The following is a 26,763-nucleotide window of genomic DNA, read 5'->3' on the forward strand; positions in this document are numbered from 1 at the left end:
GTCCACTCTGGCGTCAGTGATTAGGGTGTGGCCTAAGTGCAATGGTCACAACAAATACCCATCTGCACCAGAGCCCGATAAATATGTTTATACTCCATGTCAATCAATGTTAGTCCAAAACTTTAAAATGCAACTTTTAGGGATCCGTTTTGAATAATATTATGTGCAACGTTATATTTGAATAATATGAATGTAATAAAAATCTGGAATTTTTGTCTGCAACAGCGTCAAGTGAAATTTTAATTAACAAGGGTGGAAGAATTCTTTAAAATCGTAAGTAAAATAAGCATAACATCACAATATTAGTTATAATTACTTATGTTGAGCTTACTCATTGATGTTATGTAATTTAGCTGTACTATATAGTGTCATTTGCATTATATATTTTATATAATCTTTATTTGATCAGGTAATCTCACTGAGATCAAGATCTCTTTTGCAAGAAGGACCTAAGTACAGCAGAGAGAGAGAGAAAACAAGTATAGCCAGGCATAGCAAACAGACAGAGACATACAACAAACAGGCACACAAATTTGGGGTTAAAAGTCTAAAATCAGTCAGTGGGATGAGGCACTCAAGTTTTCAAATCCTCTGTAATTCATTCCATTTATAAGGTGCAAAGCAGTGGAAGGCGGTCTTTCTAATATCAGTATTTACTGGTTATTTAATATATTTAGTATTTAGTAGTTAAACAGTCCTGAGATCTGGTCTGGTGAGCAGTGGTTTTGAATTGAAGAAGAGAAGTGAGGCAGCTTTTGCAGGGGACATTTATAAATAAAAACAAAATAATGTTGATCTTGTTGCTAGTGAAGACCAGCCTACTTTTTCATATAAGTGATGTGTATTATATTTATCTCCTGTAATGAAACAGCACAAAGCAGCAGGGGATCTGCATAGTCGACGTGATGGTTGACTGTTCCTGACCTCAAGACAGACATGACAGACATCTCGAGTTTCTGTGCCAGTTGCTCCATGTGCTGTTTAAAAGTGAGACTGCTATGAGCCAAATTCCCAGGTATTTATAAGACTGGACAGTTTCAATCTCAGTACCATTAAGTGTATTGATGCAAACTGGAATTATGGGTTCTTGAGAATAAAATACGTTTTGTCCTGTCAGCATTCAGTACAAGCTTGGGTAGAAAATTAGATCGTAATCAGGATTTAACTTGACAGACTGTGCCTTCCACATAAATGGACATTGTAAGTCTGTGGTGGAGATAATGTTGTTTATGGAGAGGAAATAGTACTCATACTCATGGTACCGCCTGATATATCCCAAAAGAGGTCTGTGTCCTGTCAGATAAATATGCATGAAAGCAGTTCTGAGCAGAAACATCCAAACCAAGACAATGTAGTTTATTGAGGAGAATGCAGTGGTCAACAGTATCAAACACCTTAGAAAATTCAATAAACAGTGCAACACAGTGCTGTTTCACATCCAGTGAATGTCTAATGTTGTTTAGTGGCAGTAAATGTATTACAGCATGTGGTCTAAAACCTAACTGCTGTAAAATACAGTTATAGTTTAAATAAGCACATAGTTGCCTGTCAACTAGAGTTTCAAGGATCTTTGCAAGGGGGGAGAAAATGATCATGATATATGATAGATATCTGTTTTACATGGTATTTTGTTATTTTTACCTAAAGTATATTTTTCATGAAAAACTACAATGGTAGATATATGCTGGCAATGTTTTATGTATGAGTATGACATGCAGTAAAGATGTATAATCCGTCCAAGTAGCTTATATAATGTGATTGGGTTGATGATTAATGGACTTTGATGTTGAAACATGTGTTTCCAAGAAACAAATGGGGTGTTTGATACCAAAATATACTGGCATATGACTGAAAGAAGAAGTGAAAGATGTGGTTTTGGGACTGGATGGTGTGGATGGGTAAACAAAGTCAAGTGTATCTTATTTCCCAATACACAGGCTACTACGAATTGACTTTTTGCCATGTTGTTTGTGCAATAGGATATGAGAGTTTCCAGCTTAGCTAAGCATTCAAAATCAAACACTACTAGATCTTGTTTTTGTACTGTCACTTTCAACTAGCTGGTCGGGCACCTGTTAGGAGGTCGGACTCTAATGGGACAGTGTGAACATACATTCAATCTCCTGGCATGGTACTGGCAGGTGAAAAGAAGTGGTTTGCGACATTGTGTGTATTTGAGGACAGAGTTGTCTATTTTCCCCAAAAAATACAATAAATACAATAAATATATAAATAAATAAAATAGACATAATATGCACACAAGTACACTCTAAACAAATGCTTTAGCTCAACAAAAAAATTAACATAACAGTTTGCATCAAGCTTTTTGAGTTATGACAACTCCTGATAAATTTATGTTGAACCAACAAACTACATTGAGTTAGGGGAATTAGTTTTACCTCTACAATCAAAGATATTTTTAATTACTACATACTTAATAATTGGCAGCATAAACACAAGTTTTTAAGTTGATAACTCATAAAAAATAAGTTTTTCCAACAAGTTTTTCCACAATATTTAAAAGGAATTTTTAAGTATTGTGTACTTAATTATCATAATTATGAACACAAGTTTTAAGTGGATGACAGGTAAAAAGTCAAGTTGGTCCAATTAGATTTTCTTCAGTAGTTTTTAGCTTTCTTTCCATGTAGTAGCTTTAAAAATGAATTCATTGAACAACAAAATTGTTAGGAAGTTAATCTTTTTATTTTGCACTGCAGTTGTGTATTTGAACACATGGCATTAAACCTTAAAAACACAACAATACTACAAATGTAAATTGTCCCACAAATATCCATATAGCCTTTGGAAATTAAGCAGTTAACATACTGAATTATGCTATCACAACAAAGTTATAGGCCTAAAGTATGTAGAACCACAGTGCTAAATGTAAAATGTTAACTCTGGTTTTAAAATCATTTTGTAAAACTACAGTAACAAAGTTGCAATCTAGCAGGTGCTATCAAAGCTCATAAAGTATTAACTTACAATGGCCCCCAATCTTCTTAAGGTGCTGCAATGTGTTTTTGCACAATATAGTAAAGACCTTTTAACTCAAATTTACACAATCTCTGTCAAGTTGCTTTGAGTATGCTGTGTGTGCAACAAATTTTGTTTTCGACAGTTGACAAAACTATTTCAAATGGTATCTTCTGTCCTCTCTTCTGTCACAATATCAGTTTTGTAACCTCCTCAGTGGACTTCAAAATACAAAACAACATCATCTTAATAAAATCTGATAGTGCTGTAAAACAAGTGGAATCTTTGTTTTACAGAGACTTTTGCACTGGATTTTAGTCCATCAAGTTCAAGGAACTGCTCCTGAAACACTTCAAAAGTACATTTCATGTTCCTTGGGACAGCTCAAATTCAGAGCATATATTATGTCCATCAGCAAAGTACAGCAGCTTGGGATATCCCTTCCCTCCAGGACCTTGGTTCCCTTGCCCACAATGTTGCTGTCTTGTGGTCAGATCCTGAGATGGACCAATCACCAATGATGGCAATTTTCTTCATAAGCCTGTCAAGGCCTGATTCAAACTCTTCCTTGTTCTTGTAAAACAAATTAAAAGATAGGTTAGCATGTTCGAGATGATGAATTGGATTGTTTAAATTAACAATATTTTACACATCTTGACATCTTAAGAAGAAATGTAATGCTGCCTTTAAGACCAGGAAAAATAAAAACTTTAAGTGGTATCACAGTATCACTATAACCAAAATCCTATATGATTTACGATACAAATATCATTATACCTACCATCTCTTACTGCAGATTTTATAGACTAAAAAGCAACACTGGAGGAATGAGCAAGAGATTAAGAAAAAAAGCAAAAAACAACTCCCACAGTCCAAAGGCTCTTAAGTTTGGCCAACAGCAGTTTAGCTACAGTGGAACTACAAGGTTATCTATGTGAATAACAGCCTTTTTTTTTTAATGTGTCTGTGGCTGAATTTAGATTACACAATGTTGATGCTTACATGAATAAGCAAATTTTGAAACATGTTTTTCTCCCCATTGCACAAATGAAACGCTAAAAAAAACAAAGCCAGTTCTGTTTTTGTCTTTGTCTGCCAGTAACCAGAGTTTGGTAAATAAATAATTATTTTCTTCATTTCCCGTCACCTGCTTGTTGTTTCTGCATTTGGGTCCACTTGCCTGCATAACTGTGACAGGCAGACTTGAAAAATGTTAACCTATCATTTAAGACACAGTAAACAGATGATTTGCAAACATCAAGTCCAGGTCCTAGTACCCTGTAAAAATGGAAAATTAGAGAACAGTAAGATTGTTTAGTTATACTATAACTATAGTTATAGTTAGTGTGAAGGAGTAGATTAAAAAGGAAGTTGGCTTCCTTTCGTTCCATAATAAGAAACAGAAGTTGACAGTACATTCCTTTAAAAGAAGCCTTGAATCAGAATGAACCTAATACATTTTCAGTGGCTAAACTCCAGTGATTTCACTGTAGTATTGTTAGCTTCAACCAACTAGGGATATTTAGATGTCTACATGCAGGAGGAAGGATTACTTAGGATCAAGAGTATAACGTTCATCTTCCTTTACTGCGCAGGATGTGGTAACAGAGGTAATCTGGAGAAAGCTCTAACTCCAGTGCAGACAAACTTTTCAAGTCCACACCAGAGCCAGCGTGCAATCACAACAACAAAATGTACAAAGCGGAACTAGAAAAAACTGCCACCTACATAGTTCTGGTAGGAAGGTAACATTACCATAACAAATGATTGTTTATGTATAATTATCTCAACATGACTGACATACATAAATAACACGGGGCATAGGAACAATAATGGTACCCACAATTGTTGTGCAAGGCTGTATCTTGTTGAAGAAAATTCACTCAAGTCCTTGTTCAAAGTTTGCTGTGGTTGAAGTGGTTTAATACCATTCCGGAAATGTGTTGAGCTCACTGACACAGAGCTGGTCTGATACAGTAGACTGACCCAGAGCAGAAGAAATGGAACGATTTTATACAGTAAAGATCAAAGCAGTGAGCATCAATGGTGAACAGAAGATAGGAAGGAAGGGCATTTGCATACAAGATCAAGGCAAATCAAGGGGGCAAAAACAGGAGGGGTCAAATCAGCAGGGGTCAGGAGGCAAGAAAGGGGGTTGTCCCAGATGTCACTCGATTATCAAGTCTCTACCCAAATGTGTATTCTTCTTCAATCTGTAGCCAACATACTGCCTTAAATAAACATAAACTACCTGGTCATCATCAACAAGCTAAACGAAACACCTAGTTTATCACAAACAATCATGAAACATTAGAAAAAAGATGAAAAAATAGATGAGCATCAACATACATAAAAACTATGGCTCTAGTATGTCCCAAAAATATTTTAAATTGTAAGGTCAATAAGGGCTACAAGAAATTGACAAATGGTCCTGCTTTTATTTGGCTATTACAAGATTAGTACTGTTGTTAGCTGACATTATGTAATTACCAGCATAGCTCCATCCAAATTAGACCTGAGCAGAGTTAAACAGCTACTCTGAATATTGAAAACACCTGTGTGGGTGGGCTGGGCCGTCAAAAATAATTCCATTAGTAGGAAAAAATGCAAGTCTAAGCCAATCTGTAAATTTGCCGAACCAGTGAGTTGGCCTATCTAAGTACATAGCATTTGTGAAGTTACAATATAATTTAGTAAACCACTGTTGGATCAACCGAAGGAAGGTCATTATGCAGAAATGGTTAAATTTAGGAGTTAACAAGAAGTATTTTGTGTCACATTAAGGTGGCAGGGCCTTTAACTAGAGGATAAGCCTTTTTCACAGAATTCATTTTGACATGTGATTGCAGGAAAAGCACAGCTGTAGTAATATTAATAATGGCTGCAAGCACGTACAAGAAAAGGTTCAGGTAGAAGCAACTGGAACTCAAAGGCATGTAGTAACATTGACAATCTGGCAACGGACTGGGGAAAAGGGGGCTGGTATCGACTCATTGGGGGAAAAATAAGGGGCAGGTGTGCTGGCAGGAGACATCTGAGGGTGTTTGGCGGACAGGTTGTGAATGCTCAGAATTCATAAGGGCAGAGACCCGAGGAAAGTGAGCAGTGGCTGAATGGGGGACAGAGTGAGAGAGTTAGTAACAAACATTTGAACTGAAGCAGTCAGCAACACTCAACTGGAACAGATGTAACTGGTTGACTCTTGCATTGTGCCATAAGGAAGAGGCTCAGACAAGGGTTTCGTTAGAGGCCACCATTTATTCCGGCAACTGACAGAAGTAAATGTAAAGAAAATATCCTCCGGTCAATCGTGACGCTAACTCAGGCTCCTCTCCCATGAAGTAAGACAACAAAAGGGCAGCCATGTTGCAGCAAACACACCAAAAATACCGAAAACGTACCTGACAGAAGTAAATGAAAAGAAAATATCCTCCGGTCAATTGTGACGCTAACTCAGGCTCCTACACAAATTAAATAACAGAATTGTGTTACCATACTGTACAATAAGTCCAGACTGATAAACAAACTTCAAAAAAGGAGTGCACAACGTCACCTACCTCTCCCATGAAGTTTGACAACAAAAGGGGAGAGGTAAAGGCGGGGGACGTCATTTGGGGGGCGACGGGGCACACACAAAAGTGAACGTAGGGGTACAGTGAACTGAGCCTTAAATGTTCCACCTGTTGACCCTGGAGGAGTAGCACGTCAGGATTTAACTATTTACAATTTTTGTGTAATTATAATACATATGCTGTACAGTTGACCCTGTTACACAGAGCCATTGTTAAAAGCATTGGTTCCTCCTGCACTTTTCCTGCTGTGACGAGTGATAATGTCTGCTATGAAAAGGCCTGTTGATAATGTCACTGATTGCAGGTTGCTACCAGGTGATGTATGTATATGTAAGACTTTTGTTTGACACTTGCAAAAGTTGCTGTGCAGTCAAAACATTGGTAATACAATAAAATAATTCAAGCTTAGTGTGTGGTCATCCTCTCCTTGAAATATGTCACTTAAATTGTCTAATGCACTATTGTTTGTCACCTCATGCTGATTCTCGATTCTCGATTCATGAAAAACTACAATGGTAGATATATGCTGGCAATGTTTTATGTATGAGTATGACATGCAGTAAAGATGTATAATCCATCCAAGTAGCTTATATAATGTGATTGGGTTGATGATTAATGGACTTTGATGTTTAAACATGTGTTTCCAAGAAACAAATGGGGTGTTTAATACCAAAATATACTGGCATATGACTGAAAGAAGAAGTGAAAGATGTGGTTTTGGGACTGGATGGTGTGAATGGGTAAACAAAGTCAAGTGTATCTTATTTCCCAATACACAGGCTACTACAAATTGACTTTTTGCCATGTTGTTTGTGCAATAGGATACGAGAGTTCAGTGAACAAGAGAACTCAACAGTTTCCAGCTTAGCTAAGCATTCAAAATCAAACACTACTAGATCTTGTTTTTGTACTGTCACTTTCAACTAGCTGGTCGGGCACCTGTTAGGAGGTCGGACTCTAATGGGACAGTGTGAACATACATTCAATCTCCTGGCATGGTACTGGCAGGTGAAAAGAAGTGGTTTGCGACATTGTGTGTATTTGAGGACAGAGTTGTCTATTTTCCCCAAAAAATACAATAAATACAATAAATATATAAATAAATAAAATAGACATAATATGCACACAAGTACACTCTAAACAAATGCTTTAGCTCAACAAAAAAATTAACATAACAGTTTGCATCAAGCTTTTTGAGTTATGACAACTCCTGATAAATTTATGTTGAACCAACAAACTACATTGAGTTAGGGGAATTAGATTTACCTCTACAATCAAAGATATTTTTAATTACTACATACTTAATAATTGGCAGCATAAACACAAGTTTTTAAGTTGATAACTCATAAAAAATAAGTTTTTCCAACAAGTTTTTCCACAATATTTAAAAGGAATTTTTAAGTATTGTGTACCTAATTATCATAATTATGAACACAAGTTTTAAGTGGATGACAGGTAAAAAGTCAAGTTGGTCCAATTAGATTTTCTTCAGTAGTTTTTAGCTTTCTTTCCATGTAGTAGCTTTAAAAATGAATTCATTGAACAACAAAATTGTTAGGAAGTTAATCTTTTTATTTTGCACTGCAGTTGTGTATTTGAACACATGGCATTAAACCTTAAAAACACAACAATACTACAAATGTAAATTGTCCCACAAATATCCATATAGCCTTTGGAAATTAAGCAGTTAACATACTGAATTATGCTATCACAACAAAGTTATAGGCCTAAAGTATGTAGAACCACAGTGCTAAATGTAAAATGTTAACTCTGGTTTTAAAATCATTTTGTAAAACTACAGTAACAAAGTTGCAATCTAGCAGGTGCTATCAAAGCTCATAAAGTATTAACTTACAATGGCCCCCAATCTTCTTAAGGTGCTGCAATGTGTTTTTGCACAATATAGTAAAGACCTTTTAACTCAAATTTACACAATCTCTGTCAAGTTGCTTTGAGTATGCTGTGTGTGCAACAAATTGCACACACAATTTGTTGCACAACAAACAGTTGACAAAACAATTTCAAATGGTATCTTCTGTCCTCTCTTCTGTCACAGTATCAGTTTTGTAACCTCCTCAGTGGACTTCAAAATACAAAACAACATCATCTTAATAAAATCTGATAGTGCTGTAAAACAAGTGGAATCTTTGTTTTACAGAGACTTTTGCACTGGATTTTAGTCCATCAAGTTCAAGGAACTGCTCCTGAAACACTTCAAAAGTACATTTCATGTTCCTTGGGACAGCTCAAATTCAGAGCATATATTATGTCCATCAGCAAAGTACAGCAGCTTGGGATATCCCTTCCCTCCAGGACCTTGGTTCCCTTGCCCACAATGTTGCTGTCTTGTGGTCAGATCCTGAGATGGACCAATCACCAATGATGGCAATTTTCTTCATAAGCCTGTCAAGGCCTGATTCAAACTCTTCCTTGTTCTTGTAAAACAAATTAAAAGATAGGTTAGCATGTTCGAGATGATGAATTGGATTGTTTAAATTAACAATATTTTACACATCTTAACATCTTAAGAAGAAATGTAATGCTGCCTTTAAGACCAGGAAAAATAAAAACTTTAAGTGGTATCACAGTATCACTATAACCAAAATCCTAAATGATTTACGATACAAATATCATTATACCTACCATCTCTTACTGCAGATTTTATAGACTAAAAAGCAACACTGGAGGAATGAGCAAGAGATTAAGAAAAAAAGCAAAAAATAACTCCCACAGTCCAAAGGCTCTTAAGTTTGGCCAACAGCAGCTTAGCTACAGTGGAACTACAAGGTTATCTATGTGAATAACAGCCATTTTTTTTAATGTGTCTGTGGCTGAATTTAGATTACACACTCTCCTCAGGAGACATCTGAGGGTGTTTGGCGGACAGGTTGTGAATGCTCAGAATTCATAAGGGCAGAGACCCGAGGAAAGTGAGCAGTGGCTGAATGGGGGACAGAGTGAGAGAGTTAGTAACAAACATTTGAACTGAAGCAGTCAGCAACACTCAACTGGAACAGATGTAACCGGTTGACTCTTGCATTGTGTCATAAGGAAGAGGCTCAGACAAGGGTTTCGTTAGAGGCCACCATTTATTCCGGCAACTGACAGAAGTAAATGTAAAGAAAATATCCTCCGGTCAATCGTGACGCTAACTCAGGCTCCTCTCCCATGAAGTAAGACAACAAAAGGGCAGCCATGTTGCAGCAAACACACCAAAAATACCGAAAACGTACCTGACAGAAGTAAATGAAAAGAAAATATCCTCCGGTCAATTGTGACGCTAACTCAGGCTCCTACACAAATTAAATAACAGAATTGTGTTACCATACTGTACAATAAGTCCAGACTGATAAACAAACTTCAAAAAAGGAGTGCACAACGTCACCTACCTCTCCCATGAAGTTTGACAACAAAAGGGGAGAGGTAAAGGCGGGGGACATCATTTGGGGGGCGGCGGGACACCCACAAAAGTGAACGTAGGGGTACAGTGAACTGAGCCTTAAATGTTCCACCTGTTGACCCTGGAGGAGTAGCACGTCAGGATTTAACTATTTACAATTTTTGTGTAATTATAATACATATGCTGTACAGTTGACCCTGTTACACAGAGCCATCGTTAAAAGCATTGGTTCCTCCTGCACTTTTCCTGCTGTGACGATGATAATGATAATGTCTGCTATGAAAAGGCCTGTTGATAATGTCACTGATTGCAGGTTGCTACCAGGTGATGTATGTATATGTAAGACTTTTGTTTGACACTTGCAAAAGTTGCTGTGCAGTCAAAACATTGGTAATACAATAAAATAATTCAAGCTTAGTGTGTGGTCATCCTCTCCTTGAAATATGTCACTTAAATTGTCTAATGCACTATTGTTTGTCACCTCATGCTGATTCTCGAATAATTCTGAGTTTTGCATTTCTTGGCCCAGAAAATATAGACTTGCCCTCCAGAATCATGACTGAGCCATTTAGAAGCCGAGATAGTGAGAAACACTGATATTGAAATAATATTCAAGTATTTAAACGTCAATTGGCATCTTGAAAACACACCATTTCTGATCCGCTGTTCTGTGTAGTCTCCAAAAAAGATCGTGCATTTCCATGAAAATCGAACAACATCACAGAAGGACTTTAATGGAGGAAATGCTGCAACAGGTGCTCCAGCTGTGGGGGGGAAGGCATGATAGTACAGGAAGAGGCTAACCATTTGAATAAAGTAATATTTTGTTGAATTGCTAATGCTTAAGAATATCTGACACATATGAATATTTCATCAATGATATGACATCATATTGATGAAGTTATGCATGTTTGGTGTAATCCATTGGAGTTGATTATTAATTTGTTATACAATTTGATTTGGTTGATTATTAATGAAACTGTGATATACAGTATAAATGTAAAGGATAAATGTAAGAGACTATAGTCGTTTAACAAACTCTAAGTGGGTTACAAAATGTTGATGGAATGAAGCAATGAAATGTAATATTGAGAAATCTTGATTAAAAAAGGAAGTGAAATTTCTGTGTAAGATCTGACAGGACAGAAAAATTTTGAGCATACTTGGAAAATGAATTTTTATTAAATTGTCTCAGCTAATGCACTTTCACTTCACTCTTCACTTCTCTGCCAGTTCCTGGCATAGCCCCATTCAGTATCAACTGACCTTAGAACCGATCATGCCCTCTCGTTTTAGTCACTTTCACTCAGCTGTAAGTAATTTATAGCCAAAGGACGGTCCTAGTCAGGTCTTTGCACACATTGATTTAATGAAATTTGTGATTACTTGCAGGGGTGGATTTTATGATTTGGGGGCCCCAGGCAAACGCCATCTTGCTTTACTTTTCACCCTTTCTCTAACTGGGAACGTTGGTATTGGCAGTGGTAGAAAAAGTACTCAAAACTTTTTTCTGAAGGAAAAATATTAATAGTAAAACTGTTAATATCACACAGTGAAAGTTGAAGTCCTGCATTCAAATTTTTACTTAAATTGAAGAGTGAAAGAGAGGGATTATTAGTAGGAATGCGCGATATTATCGGCATGTCATTGGTATCGGCCGAAATGAACATTTTCTGCCGATTATGAGAGGCTGATTTGTTGCCTTCTCCTCTGCCGCATCACTGTTCTTCCCTCCACGGACTGTTTCACACTGACAGTCCCGGTGCTTCCTCGGCAGGCTCCACTTCACTCAGCTGCTTCTTCTAGCAGACACTAGCTGGCTGTGCTTCCCTCCGGTCATGCTGCTGCTAACGCTCCGCTAGCTTCTCAGCTAACGTTAGCCCCGGCTCTCCATGCTCCATGTGGATCCAACCGGAGCACCGAGCCCCAGTTTGTTATTCCGGTTAAAGGGGAAAGAAGCAGCTTGAGTGAAGTGGAGCCTGCGGGGGAAGCACCAGCACTGTCAGGTTAAAGTAGTCCGCACAAGAGCTGCTATGTTCGGTTGCACAGATAGGAAACACCTCAGCTGACAGGATGTATCACTCTGTTTTGGGGGGGGGGGGGGGGACATCTTCTTTTTGGAGTGTGGACCAGAGATTAAATCCTGCACATTAATGCTGTCTGTCTAATAAACTCAAAGAAAACTCTACTGCTCCACCTACTTGGCAAGTTCATTAAAGTTTTAACGCTGAGCTCCTGAACTCCAGTCTTCCTAAGTTCTTCCTTCATATATTGTCTTTCTTGATCATACTTAGTACAATCTATGCTTGCATGCATAATAGTCTCCTCAGCCAGCTAGAAGAAAATATGTGCATATATCGGTATCGGCATCTGCAATCTGCCACAATGAGTTGGAAATATCGGCATATCGGATATCGGCAAAAAATCCAATATTGTGCACCCCTAATTATTAGCACTTAACATCTGTTCAAGGTGGTGCTAAACTATTGGTAACACTTTATAATACAGCCCGCGTTTTACAGTGTAACTTCCCATCACTTATCATGTAATTTCCTGGAACTTATGGTGCAACTTCCTCATATGAATTCATACATATTAAATACTTTCCGGTTCTTACTGGTACTTAAAAGTAGGTACAGCGGAAGAAAACAAAACAACGAGAAACAAGGGAGTAACAATTGTTTTAAAGTGTAACTTCCCAACATTTACCATGTAACTTCCCGGACCTTATGGTGTAATTTTCTCGTATGAATCAGTACGTAACATGTATATGTGTACTAAAATCAAATGTTTTTGCTTGTGGCAGTTATGACAATCATTTTTTTATGCATGTGTGTCTGACAGGCAAGCTCCACCCACACTCAAGGGATTTATTATGCTTATGTCTTATACTTCATTGTATGAATTTCAATAGAACAAGGCAAGAAATGGGTCTATTCTTTTGGAAATTGGCTCCTAGCAGCCATGTTGGTCCAGCACTGCAGCAGCTCATAACAGGCAATCTTACCTCTCTCCAGTGCACAGCTATGAAAGTTCACAATGTTCCCCAGTCCTTACTCTGTAGGTACAGGCTAGTTACCCTGTAAGTACATGGTAACAACAGGGAGCGGGCTGGATTACTAAATTCTCACTAACTCACTATATACTAAATAAAAAACAGAGATTACTCCCTAAAGTAGAGTAAAATATGCTATCTAAGGTAACATATTCATTCAGCATTTAATTTGAAACAGCATGGACCATGTGAGTTTACATTCTGGACACAGAGGTAACTTGTACAACCTTCTTGCCAAAGTCCGCCTAGCATGGTGGCTAATTAGCGATTAGCATAACTCGCGATTAGCATGCTAATACACATGAATTCGGTTGTTAAGACTTTAACATAACGCAGGCAACATATTACGATAAGACACACAAAGTTGCGCATCATAAATATGACTGCTCACCTAACAGGAGAACATGACAGAAGCAGGTGATATGAGGTTAGTGAATGCAGAGATTGCGCAACTGGCTTCGCAGGCTAACTGCCACAGGTACAGCCATCTGAGCCCGCCTGTATTCTTCCGCTAATTTTTTTTCCCCAGGATGGCGAAGTCATGACCCGCCCTACTCTGCCTTTGATTGGTTAGTACTCGTTGCCTTCGTTGGTTGGGTTGGTTAGGTTTAGGTATGAGAAGTGAGATTGGTTAGGATTAGGGTAAGAATATCACGGTAAGCCAATCAGAGGCAGAGTAGGTTGGGTCATGACTTCGCCATCCTGGTAAAAAAAAAAAAAAGCTTCCGCCTATATAATTCATGGATTGTCTACAAGCGTGTTCGGGTTTCGTATACAGACCGACGGTCGTGGAGTAGCACTGGGCTGTGGCATGGATGTGGCAGTTAGCTTGCGAGAGCAAATCAAATCACCTGCTTCTGTCATATTCTCCTGTTAGGTGAGCAGTCATATTTATGATGTGCAACATTGTGTGTCTTATCGTAATATGTTGCCTCCGTTATGCTAAAGTCTTAACAACCAAATTCATGTGTATTAGCATGCTAATCGCGAGTTATGCTAATCGCTAATTAGCCACCATGCTAGGCGGACTTTGGCAAGAATGTTGTACAAGTTATTATTACCTCTGTGTCCAGAATGTAAACTCACATGGTCCATGCTGTTTTAAATTAAATGCTGAATGAATATGTTACGTTAGATAGCATATTTTACTCTACTTTAGGGAGTAATATCTGTTTTTTATTTAATATATAGTGAGTTAAAGTTTGTACTGTATATTAAACCTAGAGCACAGTTCTGTTTATTACCTAAACCTAACAAGTACGGGAAAGAAATATAACACTTGACTACACCTGAGCGGGTCATACACAGGTATAAGTATGTCCTGAAAAACGTACAGAATTAAATCTAAAAACAAAATCAATCCCTGTGTTTCCCAGGCCTTCAAACCATGGATCATGTGGACAGAACAACAATGGCTCTGACAAGCATCATTGCCGAGGTACAGTATGTGCACTGCATGTGAAAATGTCATACCTGTATTTGTGGTGCCATTGTGCTTGTTTTTTAAACTATTATTCACTACTACAAATTACGTAATATCAGAATAATTTGTAATTATCATTTTTAATTGTGGATGGGGTGTGTGGGGTTAATGTAATGAATGCTGTTATGTAACAATTGTGTGCATGTGTGTTTTAGACTTCACTATACTGTAATACACTTTAATAATTGTGATTACAGGTGGATATAGCTTCAGGAGGGGAAAACTTAAGTGTCTCCACCGGCACTGAAGGGACAACCCTAAAAGATTTCACATTGCACTTTAAAGGATTTGTGGATTCCTGCCCTGAGCTGAAGAACAAAATAAAAAAGACTCAAAAGAAATGATGAACTCCTCCCAGTAAAGTGGCGATGTAGAACATAAGAACAAAGTACCTGAAAATTGTTTTTGTTGTTGTTCTTGTTGTTGGTCTGTTACATTTACAATTTAAACATAGTTTCCTGTTTTGTTCTTGTTTTTTTTTTTACTAAAATGAATCATTTTATAACTGCATTTTGATAGATTAGTTAAGATAGATAGATTAGTTAAGAGTTATTTTGTTGTTTAAGTTTTATATATAGTTTTATGTACAGTTTTTGTTAAGTTATATATATTGCAATTTATATAGAATATTTATATTGTATAATAGTAGTTTATATAGTTAAGAAGTTGTAAATGAAACATATTCTATTTAATCATGTTCAATAATGTTTTCTCATTGTCTGTTCAAAATGTTGGTCCAGTGTGTTGTTAATGACACATTGCATGTTGTTAGATTGTGACATGAAAGGTAACAGAACCAAACAGTTAAGTAAGGATGGGAGAACATAATCCAGCCCGCTCCCTGTTGTTACCATGTACTTATAGGGTAACTAGTCTATACCTACAGAGTAAGACTGGGAGAACAGCACATATGTTGTGGTTTATGTGTAATTAAAGAATAAAATTATTTTTCATAACTTCCTGCGTACCTTATTATTGTGTAATTAAAGATATACTATGTATATTATTACATTACTGTATTGTTATTTTTTCATCCTCGGATGACAATACAAGCCTTTCATAGCTGTGCACTGGAGAGAGGTAAGATTGCCTGTTATGAGCTGCTGCAGTGCTGGACCAACATGGCTGCTAGGAGCCAATTTTCAAAAGTACAGACCCATTTCTCGCCTTGTTCTATTGAAATTCATACAATGAAGTATAAGACATAAGCATAATAAATCTCTTGAGTGTGGGTGAAGCTTGCCTGTCAAACACACATGCATAAAAAAATGATTGTCATAACTGCCACGAGCAAAAACATTTGATTTTAGTACACATATACACATGTAACGTACTGATTCATACGAGAAAATTACACTATAAATTCCGGGAAATTACATGGTAAGTGATGGGAAGTTACACCGTAAAACGCGGGCTGTATTATAAAGTGTTACCAAACTATTTTATATAATGCTGGATAGTTTAATGAATTATAATTCATCATACTTTAATTGTTATATTTTGTCAGTAAAATCTGAATTTTGTCAGTAAAATCTGAATCTGCAACATAACAATAACATTTATCTGTATATATGTAGTAATACAATCTTTTCCTCTGAAGCAGAAGTACAGATTAAGTAAGTAGTATACTTGCATATTTTTTAAGTGCTTTGGGTGCCTTTTGGAAGTTATTTCAGGGTGCAGTGAGATAGAATAGTAACATAATTCAATTTGGGGGCCCCAGGTAGTTGCCTACCTTGCGTAATGGTAAATTACTGGTTACTGATTACTTATGACTGATTACTTGCTCCTGCAGAGTACTGAAAGACAATAGCATGTGCTGTTATTGTAGTCATGCATTGCATGGCAATACAGTAGATGTTATAAGAAACAGCTCAAGGTTCAGTTGTATACTACATTAAGCCTACAAAAGACAATTATACGTGGCGGATTTTCTAGAATAATACCAACATTTATTTAACTCAGTTGCAACGTCTAATACAAAGAGTAGCCTGTGTGCAGGGACAATGAGGGGGTCCAAACGCATGTCGTATGTGCAACGGTTTGTATTAAATTGAAGTGAATTTTTATTAATGATTATCCTCTCAAGCAGCTATGTCTTTAAACAGATGTTCCAATAAAAGTAGCATATGATGAAATATTGGCTCACCAAATGGAAATGAGAGACCAAAGCAACAGTCTCAACGGGGAAATATTATTCAGATTGGTCCGAATATACATATACAGCGGCAAAAATCAGCAACTAAACGCGGATATTCTGGCTTTTAAAGTTTAATTTGCCCTTGTGGAAATATTTAAAGTTCCATCATGTCATGTTTTCCGTGCGTAATGTTACACTGTTAAACCTTTTTCCTTTTCCCGGAGGGAAATTCTGCAATACAATGATGCAACAGTAGTGCAGTTACAGAGATTAGTATAAAGAATGTATTAGTTTGTATTAATGGTGGTTGCAGGGGTTGCATTTAATTAATTTTGCACATACATTTAATTAGAACAGATTATGTTTATTATGCCCAAAACGAGTGAAGAAATAGTTCATTTAAGATGGTTTAATGGTTGCATAAACTTACATGTTTTGATACTGAATAAAATTGTAAAACCACAGCAAGTCTACAGGATCGCAGCTCTGACGTGGACATTTTCTGGACAATTTAGGGGGAAAGAGTTAGAGGTCTGACGTGTATAGAAGCACAGACGATTGATTGATTATTGTGTTGATTTCGCATGAAACAAAGTAACCAGACTGGGACATGCGCCGTGGCCCTGCTGCCATCAAGTGACTGAAGGTGCTTAACCAACAGAAGGAAGAGGGTTTTCATGTTGTCTAAAAGCAGCTGTAGATAACAGATGCACTTCGATTTTAAATGTTAGCCTATTTATTTGTTTTACCTTTTTTTGGAGAGATGTCTTCATTCACTTTCACATTGCTCTTTTTTTAATCTCAAGCAAACTTATTTTAAGGCCTACTCCATTAATACGCTATGTTTTTTCTTTTGTCTTGTTATCTGCGAAAATAAACTTTTAAAATGATGAATAAAACATGGAAATAAAGCCAACGTATAAGGGTTATTTGTCCGAATTAACTGCGTGTGGGGGCTGGGTTAGAACTAGCAATGATTTGTTTGTTTATTTGTAAATAGGACCTATGAGTTTAACAAATCAGCTAAGTGACATCGATCGCCAAAGAGGTTTGTCAAGACAGACAAAAGGAAATGCTCAACTGATTGATAATACAAGGGACTGACTGACTGTATGTAGCCTCGAACTACCACAAGGTGGTGATATTACCCTTTACATAGGCCTGTATAGTCAGAGTCACTAAACTAATCCCATTAAATTGTTATTGAAAGATGCAGTATATTTTCATTCTCTTGATAAAAATGTTTTACTATTCAATATATTCAGCTAAAGCTACAATTATAGACCGAGAAGAAAATAACAAACATGCACCGCTAACGTTAAAGTAAAGCATAACGTTACAGTCTTACAGTAATCGCTGTCAGGTTGTGCTATATCTAATAATAATTATATAAGTACTTAGAAAATTATATCTTATTTAATGGCATATTATGTATTGTATTGTTCATCTCATGACTGGTGAATGCTCCAGACAGTGAGAGGCAGCAGCTGAATGAAGTCGACGGGAGGAAGTGGCGGTTAATGCAGCTCCACACCTTTCCGGTGTAGCAGCACTTCGACCAGCTCGGCTTAAAGGAGAAAGACGAGAGCTGGGTGTATTTATCGAAAGAGGAGGGGGAGATAGGAGGTAAATGACTTATATTTCAATTAAGCGTTAAACTCAGATTGAGTGGAGGCAAAGATTTTGTCACTGTCGCACGTATTTTAAGTCCAGATATGATTAGTTTGCTACAGCTAACCGCCGTTAGCTTGTTAGCTTGCTAGGCAACAAGCTAGCTAATGCTAGCCGTCATTAGCAGCCATGGGCAGTAGCCAGCTAATTTGGGATGTCTGACCCTCCTCCTAAATCTCTTTCAGGGGGACGAGAAGTGGAGTTTCGTGAGTGAATACATGTGTTGCTGAATCGCCGAGGATTTTTTTCCTCCGAAGACGTCCCCTCCAGCGAGGTGAAGGTAACCGGCACGAAGCTTGATGGAATAGCTGTAGAAAGCTGCTTTTCTGCCCCCGGTAGTGCTGAAGAGAAGAAGGGCGCACCCGGTTAGGAGGACCGCCAGACACAAACACCAGAGGGATCTCACAAGTACCGCGGCTTTTTTCTGGGCCTTATATACACGCCATATCTGCTCTGTGCGAATATTTATACGCCACGGCCTGTTTTGTACATGCAGCTTTATGTTGATTTGGGCTACACAATGAACGTCCTGCAACAGCTGCTGCCAAGTTTTTAAGACTAACCGTGCCATGGTGTGTAAAGGCCCTGCAAGCATAGTGGTACTCTGAACATAAATGCCCCTGCACTTCACAGGATCCTGACGCACAGACTCGCAAGTAAAGTCCCCTCGCAAGTACAGTTTGCTAGACTCAACATGAGCGTGTATTTTTGACTTTTTTTCCCCATACATATGCTCTTCTTTGAGTCATGTTTTCACAAGTGAGCCCATAATTAAACTGAAGCTATAGTCCAAGTGAAAAAAAAATCATCAGTGTGCAATTTGTTATTTTTCTCTTAACGAGCAAAGTATTTATGCACAAGAGTTCAAAATGGGGAAAATGCTCTCAAAGATATTTGGCAACAAGGAGATGAGAATATTAATGCTTGGACTTGACGCTGCTGGCAAGACAACAATCCTTTACAAACTGAAACTCGGACAGTCAGTCACCACAATCCCCACAGTCGGCTTCAATGTGGAGACTGTCACCTACAAAAATGTCAAGTTCAACGTCTGGGATGTTGGAGGCCAAGATAAGATTCGTCCTCTGTGGCGACACTACTACACAGGCACCCAAGGGTTAATTTTCGTGGTGGATTGCGCGGACAGGGATCGCATCGACGAGGCAAGGCAGGAACTTCACCGCATCATTAATGACCGGGAGATGAGGGATGCCATCATCTTGATATTCGCCAATAAGCAAGACCTTCCGGATGCCATGAAGCCACATGAAATCCAAGAGAAGCTCGGATTGACCCGCATCAGAGATAGGAATTGGTATGTTCAGCCCTCCTGTGCGACCACAGGTGATGGACTGTATGAGGGCTTGACATGGCTAACCTCAAATTACAAATCTTAATGATTGAGTGCTGACTGTTTTAGGTCAAAACTATAATAAAGTTGCAAATAACAAATAACTTCTCAAATGAGTATGGTTAAGAAAAAGTTGATTATCCCCCATTTATTTTTAATACTCCGTTTACCCCATGACTAATTTATCTTAAAATGGGTTTGCTGGCTTAAAGTTTGCTTGTAATGTGTAGCGGGCCTATATCACATTCATTTTTTGGGGGGGGCGGGGGCTTGCTTGATGAATATTGAATGAATTGGTCCAATTGTAAAAGCCACAGAGATCACCGCCTTTGCCTATTCTTTTTCCTGTTTTATATAATTTTTCTAATGAAGCTGGAGTTTTTATCTTCATTATTGGACTAAAGCTTGTTTCAAGGTTCTTCAGTCTTTGTTGCATTGAACTTGGATCTTTTGGTTTTTCTTTTTTTTTTCCTTTCATTTTCTTTTCTTTAAAGGTGAGATCTTTAATGTCAAGCAACCTACTTTGAAGGACTTTGACATTTGTTTTAACACAGTACTGTGATGAAAAGTATTTCTTCTGAATGGTATTGACTGCTGCAAGGGGGGAAAAAAAGGAATTTTCACTGCTTACATTTCATTGTCATGAGTCTTGACATCAGAGAAAAAAAAAATGACTTCAGACATGTTTTGTTACCCCTCTCCCAATCCACCTATGTGGGCTATATAGTTAACTGATTGACCTTTTGTGTCATGTCTTGATACCTAATTGTGCTGAATATTCAACAAATAGGCCTCCAGTAACTCTTGAACATGCTTGTCGGGATGCATTTTTAATTTTTGGGTAACACGTAGTCAGTCGACTCAATCTCTCCAAAGGAATGTCGTTCAGCTCTGAGCTTTCTCAATCTGATACCACAGTTGATTAGTCTCAGTAATGGGACATTATATGATAGCCTATATCTGTAGCATGAGTACGAAAGTACAGTAACCCTCCATCAGAGTCCATCTGTCGTGCAGTCAGAGGGAGCTGCTTTACTGGTGAAATGTTGAAGACACCTTGTGGTGCAGCTCTTACTCCTCTTTTGACTGGGGGGACCATGTACAGAACAATGTCATTGTAATGTCTTATTAAAAAAGTGATTTTAAATCTGTTATGTCTCTGTTTTTTCGAGGATCAAAGGCAGTTTGTGATCAGGCCTGTAAGTGCTCCAACCTTTTTTTTATGTATTTATTTGGAAGTAGTACAGTTTAATATATGATCAGTGATTACAAAACATAGGAAAGACTAAAAACTGCATTTTTTACAAGTCTGCAGTGTTTAAAATTCCTCTGGTTTCTAGTGCTATTGGACTGATTCTTTATGAGGACTCTGTTAGCCCTCAAACTAAGTCGTTGGCCTCAGTGCCCTTGCCAGTAAAAGAGGGGGGAAAATGTACAAAACAGGAAGTCCAACTGCTGGTCTTTCTGGAACAACAACAGAACCACATGATAGTTTGCATGAGAGTTGGAGGGGCAGTGAAGACATACAGCTGAATTATGAATTCTTTTTGAGTGTTGCGTGTTGGTCGCGAGCCACATTTGAGTCGATGCTGAGCTGTCAGCTGTAACTTCCTGAGTTTGCTTTTGGTTGGCACTGGCATTAAAAAGCAAGTGTCAGTTGTTTTTAATTCAGTGAGAACGATTTGTTCTGTCCTGCTGTTGAGAAATTGAAAGGAAAATATAATATATAAGTTTAAAAAAAACTCAATGAGAGTCATTCTATTAACCTCTAATAAGGTACCAGTTTCTAATGAGACCACTTACAACCATATATTATACTTTTTTCCACATAATTATGAGTGTGTAATAACATTATTACTACTATAAATAATCTCTAATAATGTGACCCCTCTGCTATCTATCATGAAGAATGGTGAACTTCTGACATCCCATAATGTCAGCACCTGGCAGCAAGGTAGGAAGATGAGGTCCATGTCCTTTGGGGTCTCTATTTTTCCCTTTTCTATTCTCCTGAAATACTGACCTTGTTAAATTCCTGCTGCTGCTGAATAGTCATTCTTTCCCAATTTAAGTCGGCATAACTGCATCACATTTTCATGGCGAAAGAAAGATTTGGGGCATATGTTATTAGGTATTTTAATACATATTCCTTTAAAAGTTGAACAGAACTCTTGTTAAGTGTTAAAAACAGACACTGCTGAGTCACATGAAAGAATGTTTTAGTTTCCTTTAAAGCTGATTAACAAGTGTTTTCACTCCGGACAAAGATGGTGACAAACCGCTGTTTAGGGCTACAAAAGATTAGTTGGTATTATTCTGCAGATTTCTCAGGATTTTTTTTTTTCTCTTAACATTCTGAAGGGCGCTTGTCTTTCCCAGTGTTTTTACACATCTACATAAAAACTGGCACTGTGTAAGCTGAGTTTGCATTTACAAGAATGGGCTGCACGCCCTCTGCCTCTCAAGCGGACGAGCAGAGGATTTGCAGTGTTCACTAACAATCAGACACTGTCGTTGTGTATACGTGCATCTGCGTCCACAGACATTTGGCTGTATAATCACGATGGCACTCACTGTATGGAAAATCTGGTCCTTAGCAAGTTGCTTGCGGAGGCCTCAGGATGTTTGCTTTAGCGCCACAGACGTTTCCGTCAAACAGGTCGGGTGACATAGACAGATATGACGCCTCTGCTACAGATGTTATGTTCACACAACCCACGCACACCTCATGCAACTGTGATTTAAAGATAAAAAGAGAAGCATTAATCGAAATCATCAAACACGAGCTGCAAGTTGAGCCAGTATCGGAGCTTCCGATGGTATTTGTAAATACTCTTCTTTCTCAGTTAAGGCTTGGTCAAGGGCCTCCATTAGAAGCTGATGGCAGTTTAATTGGGCTCTAATGGCCACTTTGGTTCCCACCACTTCATTACAACCATATGATCCTCACAGCTTTATTAGCAGCACCGGGGGCCCCCGGGGCAAGGACAGATACTGTAAGAAAGATTTTTACAGCCTTTCCTCTGTGAAGATGAGACCTCCTGGCCTTTTTGTCAACTCCCTCTGTGGCCGGCTGGAATTCCTTTCACTTCCTGAGAGGAAAGGTCAGGAATGGGTTTCAGGTCACAGAAAGAAGTTCAGTAATAGGCGCTGCACGTAATGAGTCTCAGTCTTCTTGCATATGAAGTGTCAGACATGTCTGCATTTGACAGCACAGCAACAGGTTCTTTACACGTCTCACCAGTTGATCTAACAGGGGCTTGATTTCCATAATTCAAAGGTGTCAAAATTTGTAAAATATGCAGGCAAATTTGCTTAGACATTTCCACTAGTTTGCATAGGAATGTGTGTGACAGATTTGCCTAAGGTGGCCAGAATGTCTATTTGTTGGGGCAGTTCCTATGACGACGACGCTCTGATGGGATCTCTGCCAGTGTGCCCTGTTGGTTTTGGTGTTACATAGGTGGCAGACTGTGCTGCAAGTTTCCAGTGAGTTCCTCTATTCTACATGGAAAGAGGAAGAGTGGGAAGAGGTCAACTTCTGCAATCCTGGAACAACTTTCACTGTCTGTTGCAATGACAATTCGCCTTTTCTTACTCATCTTGGCAAAGATTTAAAAACAGCTTAGGTATAACTGTGGTGATAGTAAATACAGCTGCACTCCTGACATACCTACAAACCTACAAAAGCCTGATATCATTTTTGTGGTTTTTTTGGTGGGTGTTGTTTGCCATCCTCACTTGTCTTCACTTCCTCTTAACTCTGTAGAATAGTCTAGAGTGTAGGTAACACTCATACACATTTCTGACTGAGAGCTCGGATATAGTCATTGCTGGCTTTAATGTTGGCCTACAGTTTAACAGCCACACCCAGCTAGGGATTTGTGATGCATGCAGACACAGATATTCTTATGCACAGAGGCGAACACCATTATTAAAGCGGTTTATTTATCTCCCAAATGGTAGGAGGGAACACCTACTCTAAGCCACAGTTCACTCAGCTTTGTTCTACGGCTGCTTATCCTCAAGGACAGTCAAACAGCCTCCTTTAATTCCTGTGCACCTTCTGTAGCCTCTAAGCTGTTAATAATGAACTCACGCAGGGCTCACTTTAAAATGGGTGCGGAAGTGCCTGAAAGTTGTTTCAGGTTTCCTGCTGAGGTTAACGTTCTCGAATGCCACGGCAAATGCAAGCCTTTGGTTGCCTTGTAAAACGTGTAAGCCTGCACAGTTGCGTCGTTTTTTTTGTCTATACTGTGACTTTGAGTGCAGGTGCGTGAGTGCAGGTTTTTTACTCCTAAACAATCTAACAATCTTACTTTCGTATAAGCTAGTAAAATAAGTTTGAAAATCTGAGACTGTGAAGTCCAATGTGCACTCCAGGCATTGGTCCAAAATACATTCCAGTCATATCTGCAGCTGAAGGTTACATACTGTGGTGAAATTACAAATTCAGAGGAGCAGAAAATTTTCATGAAGTGTTGGAAGTCCACATGACATAAGCAATTTGTCTTTTAATGGATGGATACAGTACTCATACAAGCATTAAGTACACGATTTAAGCCACTAACCATACAGTTTTGTTGGTACAGTTTGGCCGGCCTATAATCATATTCTTTCCTTCCACTTTAAAAACCATCCAATCCAAGTCGCATTACATTTTTTGAAGCGTCGGGGCTTCTATTTATATTCCATTATGTGAAAACCTGAAATTTGTCCACATGGTTCCCCTCGAGGATTGCAGGATGTCTAACACAGCTGTGAGAAAGTGTGAACCAGTTTGTCCCTGGACTCATATGCTGTGTTTTCCCAGCTGTAACAGACAGGGAGTAAAGTGGATCATAGCTGAGTGTTAACCATCTTGCCTTCAGATGTAAGCAATGCTACAGTAGAGAAAAAAGGAGGGGCGGGTATTATAGCTTGTGGTCTCTTGGCTCCAAAGTGCATCTGTTCCTGAAACCCAAAATGAAATCATGTGTTTGTTTAATATATTTGCCCAATGCTTACAGTACAGTACACAGAGCACTGACCTCTGCCATGTGGCATCTGTAAATTTGGCTTTACATAACCTCCTCAACACTCTCAGAGAGGACGATTTAAACATCAAAGTGTGCAGCAATGTAGATGGAAGCCATTCGCCCAGCACTACTATCCACCAGCTACATGTATTCTCTCACAGCTCCCACAGGCTGACTGACAGAATGATGGAGATCCATGCAAAGCAACCTCAAAAGGCTTCCTTCAGCAGCTCGCCAGCGCACTGTCACGCTCCATGACTGACTACATCTGTATGTCTGACAAGATCGCTGTAATTACAGAAGAGTCAGTGTTTCGAGTGACAGTGCGTCTGTATTAGACAACAGTTTGAGCTTGGAGGAAATCTCAGATCTTTGGCAAGTCAGGCTCTGCTACTCACACACACACACACACACACACACACACACACACAGTCCAGATTTAGGCTATTGAGAGGTAATGACTCAGGGAAATGCTACACACACACACACACACACACACATACACATGCTGCTCCCTCCCTTCTGCAGTTCTCGCTACAGTGCCGGGCCGCCACACATCCTAATGATGACAAATACATCATTGCACTAGAATGCCGTAGAGACACAGGCAGTCAGGTCTCCACAAAACCTGTGGTATTTCAAGCAATGGATCAATACACTATTACATTCTTACTGATCCCATGTTTGCACTCATTGAGCATACAGTATATATCAATAATATGAAAATAAAAGAATTCCAGCTTTAAACCAATTGTCAAATATCACTACTCAATACTAAAAGATTAGTTCCCACATTTCTGATTATATATAGACAATCACAGGCAAGTCATAGTACTGATATTGCGTTAGCAGGAATAGTAGAAGGAGGCAAGTGTTCACAATATTCTCACAGTTCTGGGATTGTGTCAACTGCAGCACAGCTGTCTTAACAGCACCCCCGCCCTCCTCCTGTTTCCCTGCGGGACGGGGAGGAGGAGGGGGGGTTGCGGGGGGGGGGGGGGGGGTCGGCTGGTTTCTATAAGCTAGTTGTCCTGTCAGGCTTTGCTTAGATGGCACCGTACCACCTCTTTGCTCTCAAATCCACTGAGGAAGAGTGCCACACATTATAAGAATTGTTGCACCTCATTATTCGAGATGCTGAAAAACAGCAGTAATCACATGCTCTATTTTGGAAAATGGAGCTCTGGCCTGATGTCTGTTTGTGGTATTTGTGAGAGCATGAAGTTGAGCAGACTCACTTTTTGTTATGTGAAAGAGAGAGAGAGGTGTGTGGAAGTGTGTGTGTGTGTGTGTGTGTGTGTGGAAGGATAAGAGGACACATTTTAGGCACCCTTTTCTATTTTTAATCAGCCCAGTTTGATGTCTATTCTTGAGCCACTCCCTGATAGTTAGTGAGAAAATGAGTCTTCCTTTCTGGAACAGTGTCTCTTGGCTCCAGGCAGTGTGATGATGATGGTGACACAAAGGATCCTCTGTGTCACTTGGCTGTGATGCAGCAAGAGTGGAGCACAGAACACAGGCGCTGGAGTCGGACTGTCCTCCACCCATCTGGTTTGGAGGGGTGCTGCACTGCTCCCTCATGTTACCTCGTTTTGAAGGCGTGCGGATTACGGAGCTTATGCAGATGTTTTCCCAGCGTGCTCCATGTGTGGATTGGCCTGAGGTTGCATTGTAATCACACAGAAAAGACAATTTCATCATCTGTACCATAATTAATGAGCAGTCACTGTTCAATCGTGCACCTTACAGGCTTATTCAGTTATTCATGAGGACTTCAACTGTGTTGTTCTTATTGCAGGTTCCTACTCAGCTATGAGTTGTTTCTACTAATAGCACCATCTGTTGGCAGAAACTGCCCTCATTCTGTCTCGGTGCATGCAGCATGTATGCCACATGTTCAGTAATGAATGTTTACGCTCACCAGAATCAGCTGTAACATGTGTATTATGACAGATTACCCAGACACCAGTGTTTCATTGTGGGTTGTCCTCATTTTACTGTGAGCCTCCCTGTATTCCCCTGTAGTGCTAGCCTAATTAGTCAACGGCACGAAGACTATGACTATACTATTTTAATTATTTTTACATCTATGGA

The 26,763-nt window shown here is 38.8% G+C and overlaps 1 protein-coding gene and 2 long non-coding RNA genes across 4 annotated transcripts; 2 read left to right on the plus strand and 1 right to left on the minus strand.

The window, feature by feature from the left end:
• Window positions 1-9,413: 9,413 nt before the first annotated feature.
• Window positions 9,414-13,466, minus strand: LOC137199231 (uncharacterized). Of its 2 annotated transcripts, none has more exons than XR_010931754.1 (3): window positions 13,398-13,466; window positions 12,959-13,031; window positions 9,414-10,715 (listed from the first exon to the last, which is right to left on the minus strand). It is a non-coding gene; the product is annotated as an uncharacterized lncRNA (long non-coding RNA). The 2 variants fall into 2 exon arrangements; XR_010931755.1 differs by having other exon boundaries at window positions 9,414-9,492; window positions 9,705-13,031.
• Window positions 13,069-15,445, plus strand: LOC137199230 (uncharacterized). The gene is made up of 4 exons (XR_010931753.1): window positions 13,069-13,484; window positions 13,729-13,883; window positions 14,383-14,444; window positions 14,687-15,445. It is a non-coding gene; the product is annotated as an uncharacterized lncRNA (long non-coding RNA).
• A 2,668-nt stretch (window positions 15,446-18,113) lies between these two features.
• Window positions 18,114-20,798, plus strand: arf6b (ADP-ribosylation factor 6b). The gene is made up of 2 exons (XM_067613874.1): window positions 18,114-18,255; window positions 18,486-20,798. The coding sequence occupies exon 2, from the start codon at window positions 19,170-19,172 to the stop codon at window positions 19,695-19,697; it is 528 nt and encodes a 175-aa protein (XP_067469975.1). The 5' UTR covers window positions 18,114-18,255; window positions 18,486-19,169; the 3' UTR covers window positions 19,698-20,798.
• Window positions 20,799-26,763: the final 5,965 nt, after the last annotated feature.

This window comes from Thunnus thynnus, chromosome 16 (assembly GCF_963924715.1).
Source record: "Thunnus thynnus chromosome 16, fThuThy2.1, whole genome shotgun sequence".
NCBI lineage: Eukaryota > Metazoa > Chordata > Actinopteri > Scombriformes > Scombridae > Thunnus > Thunnus thynnus.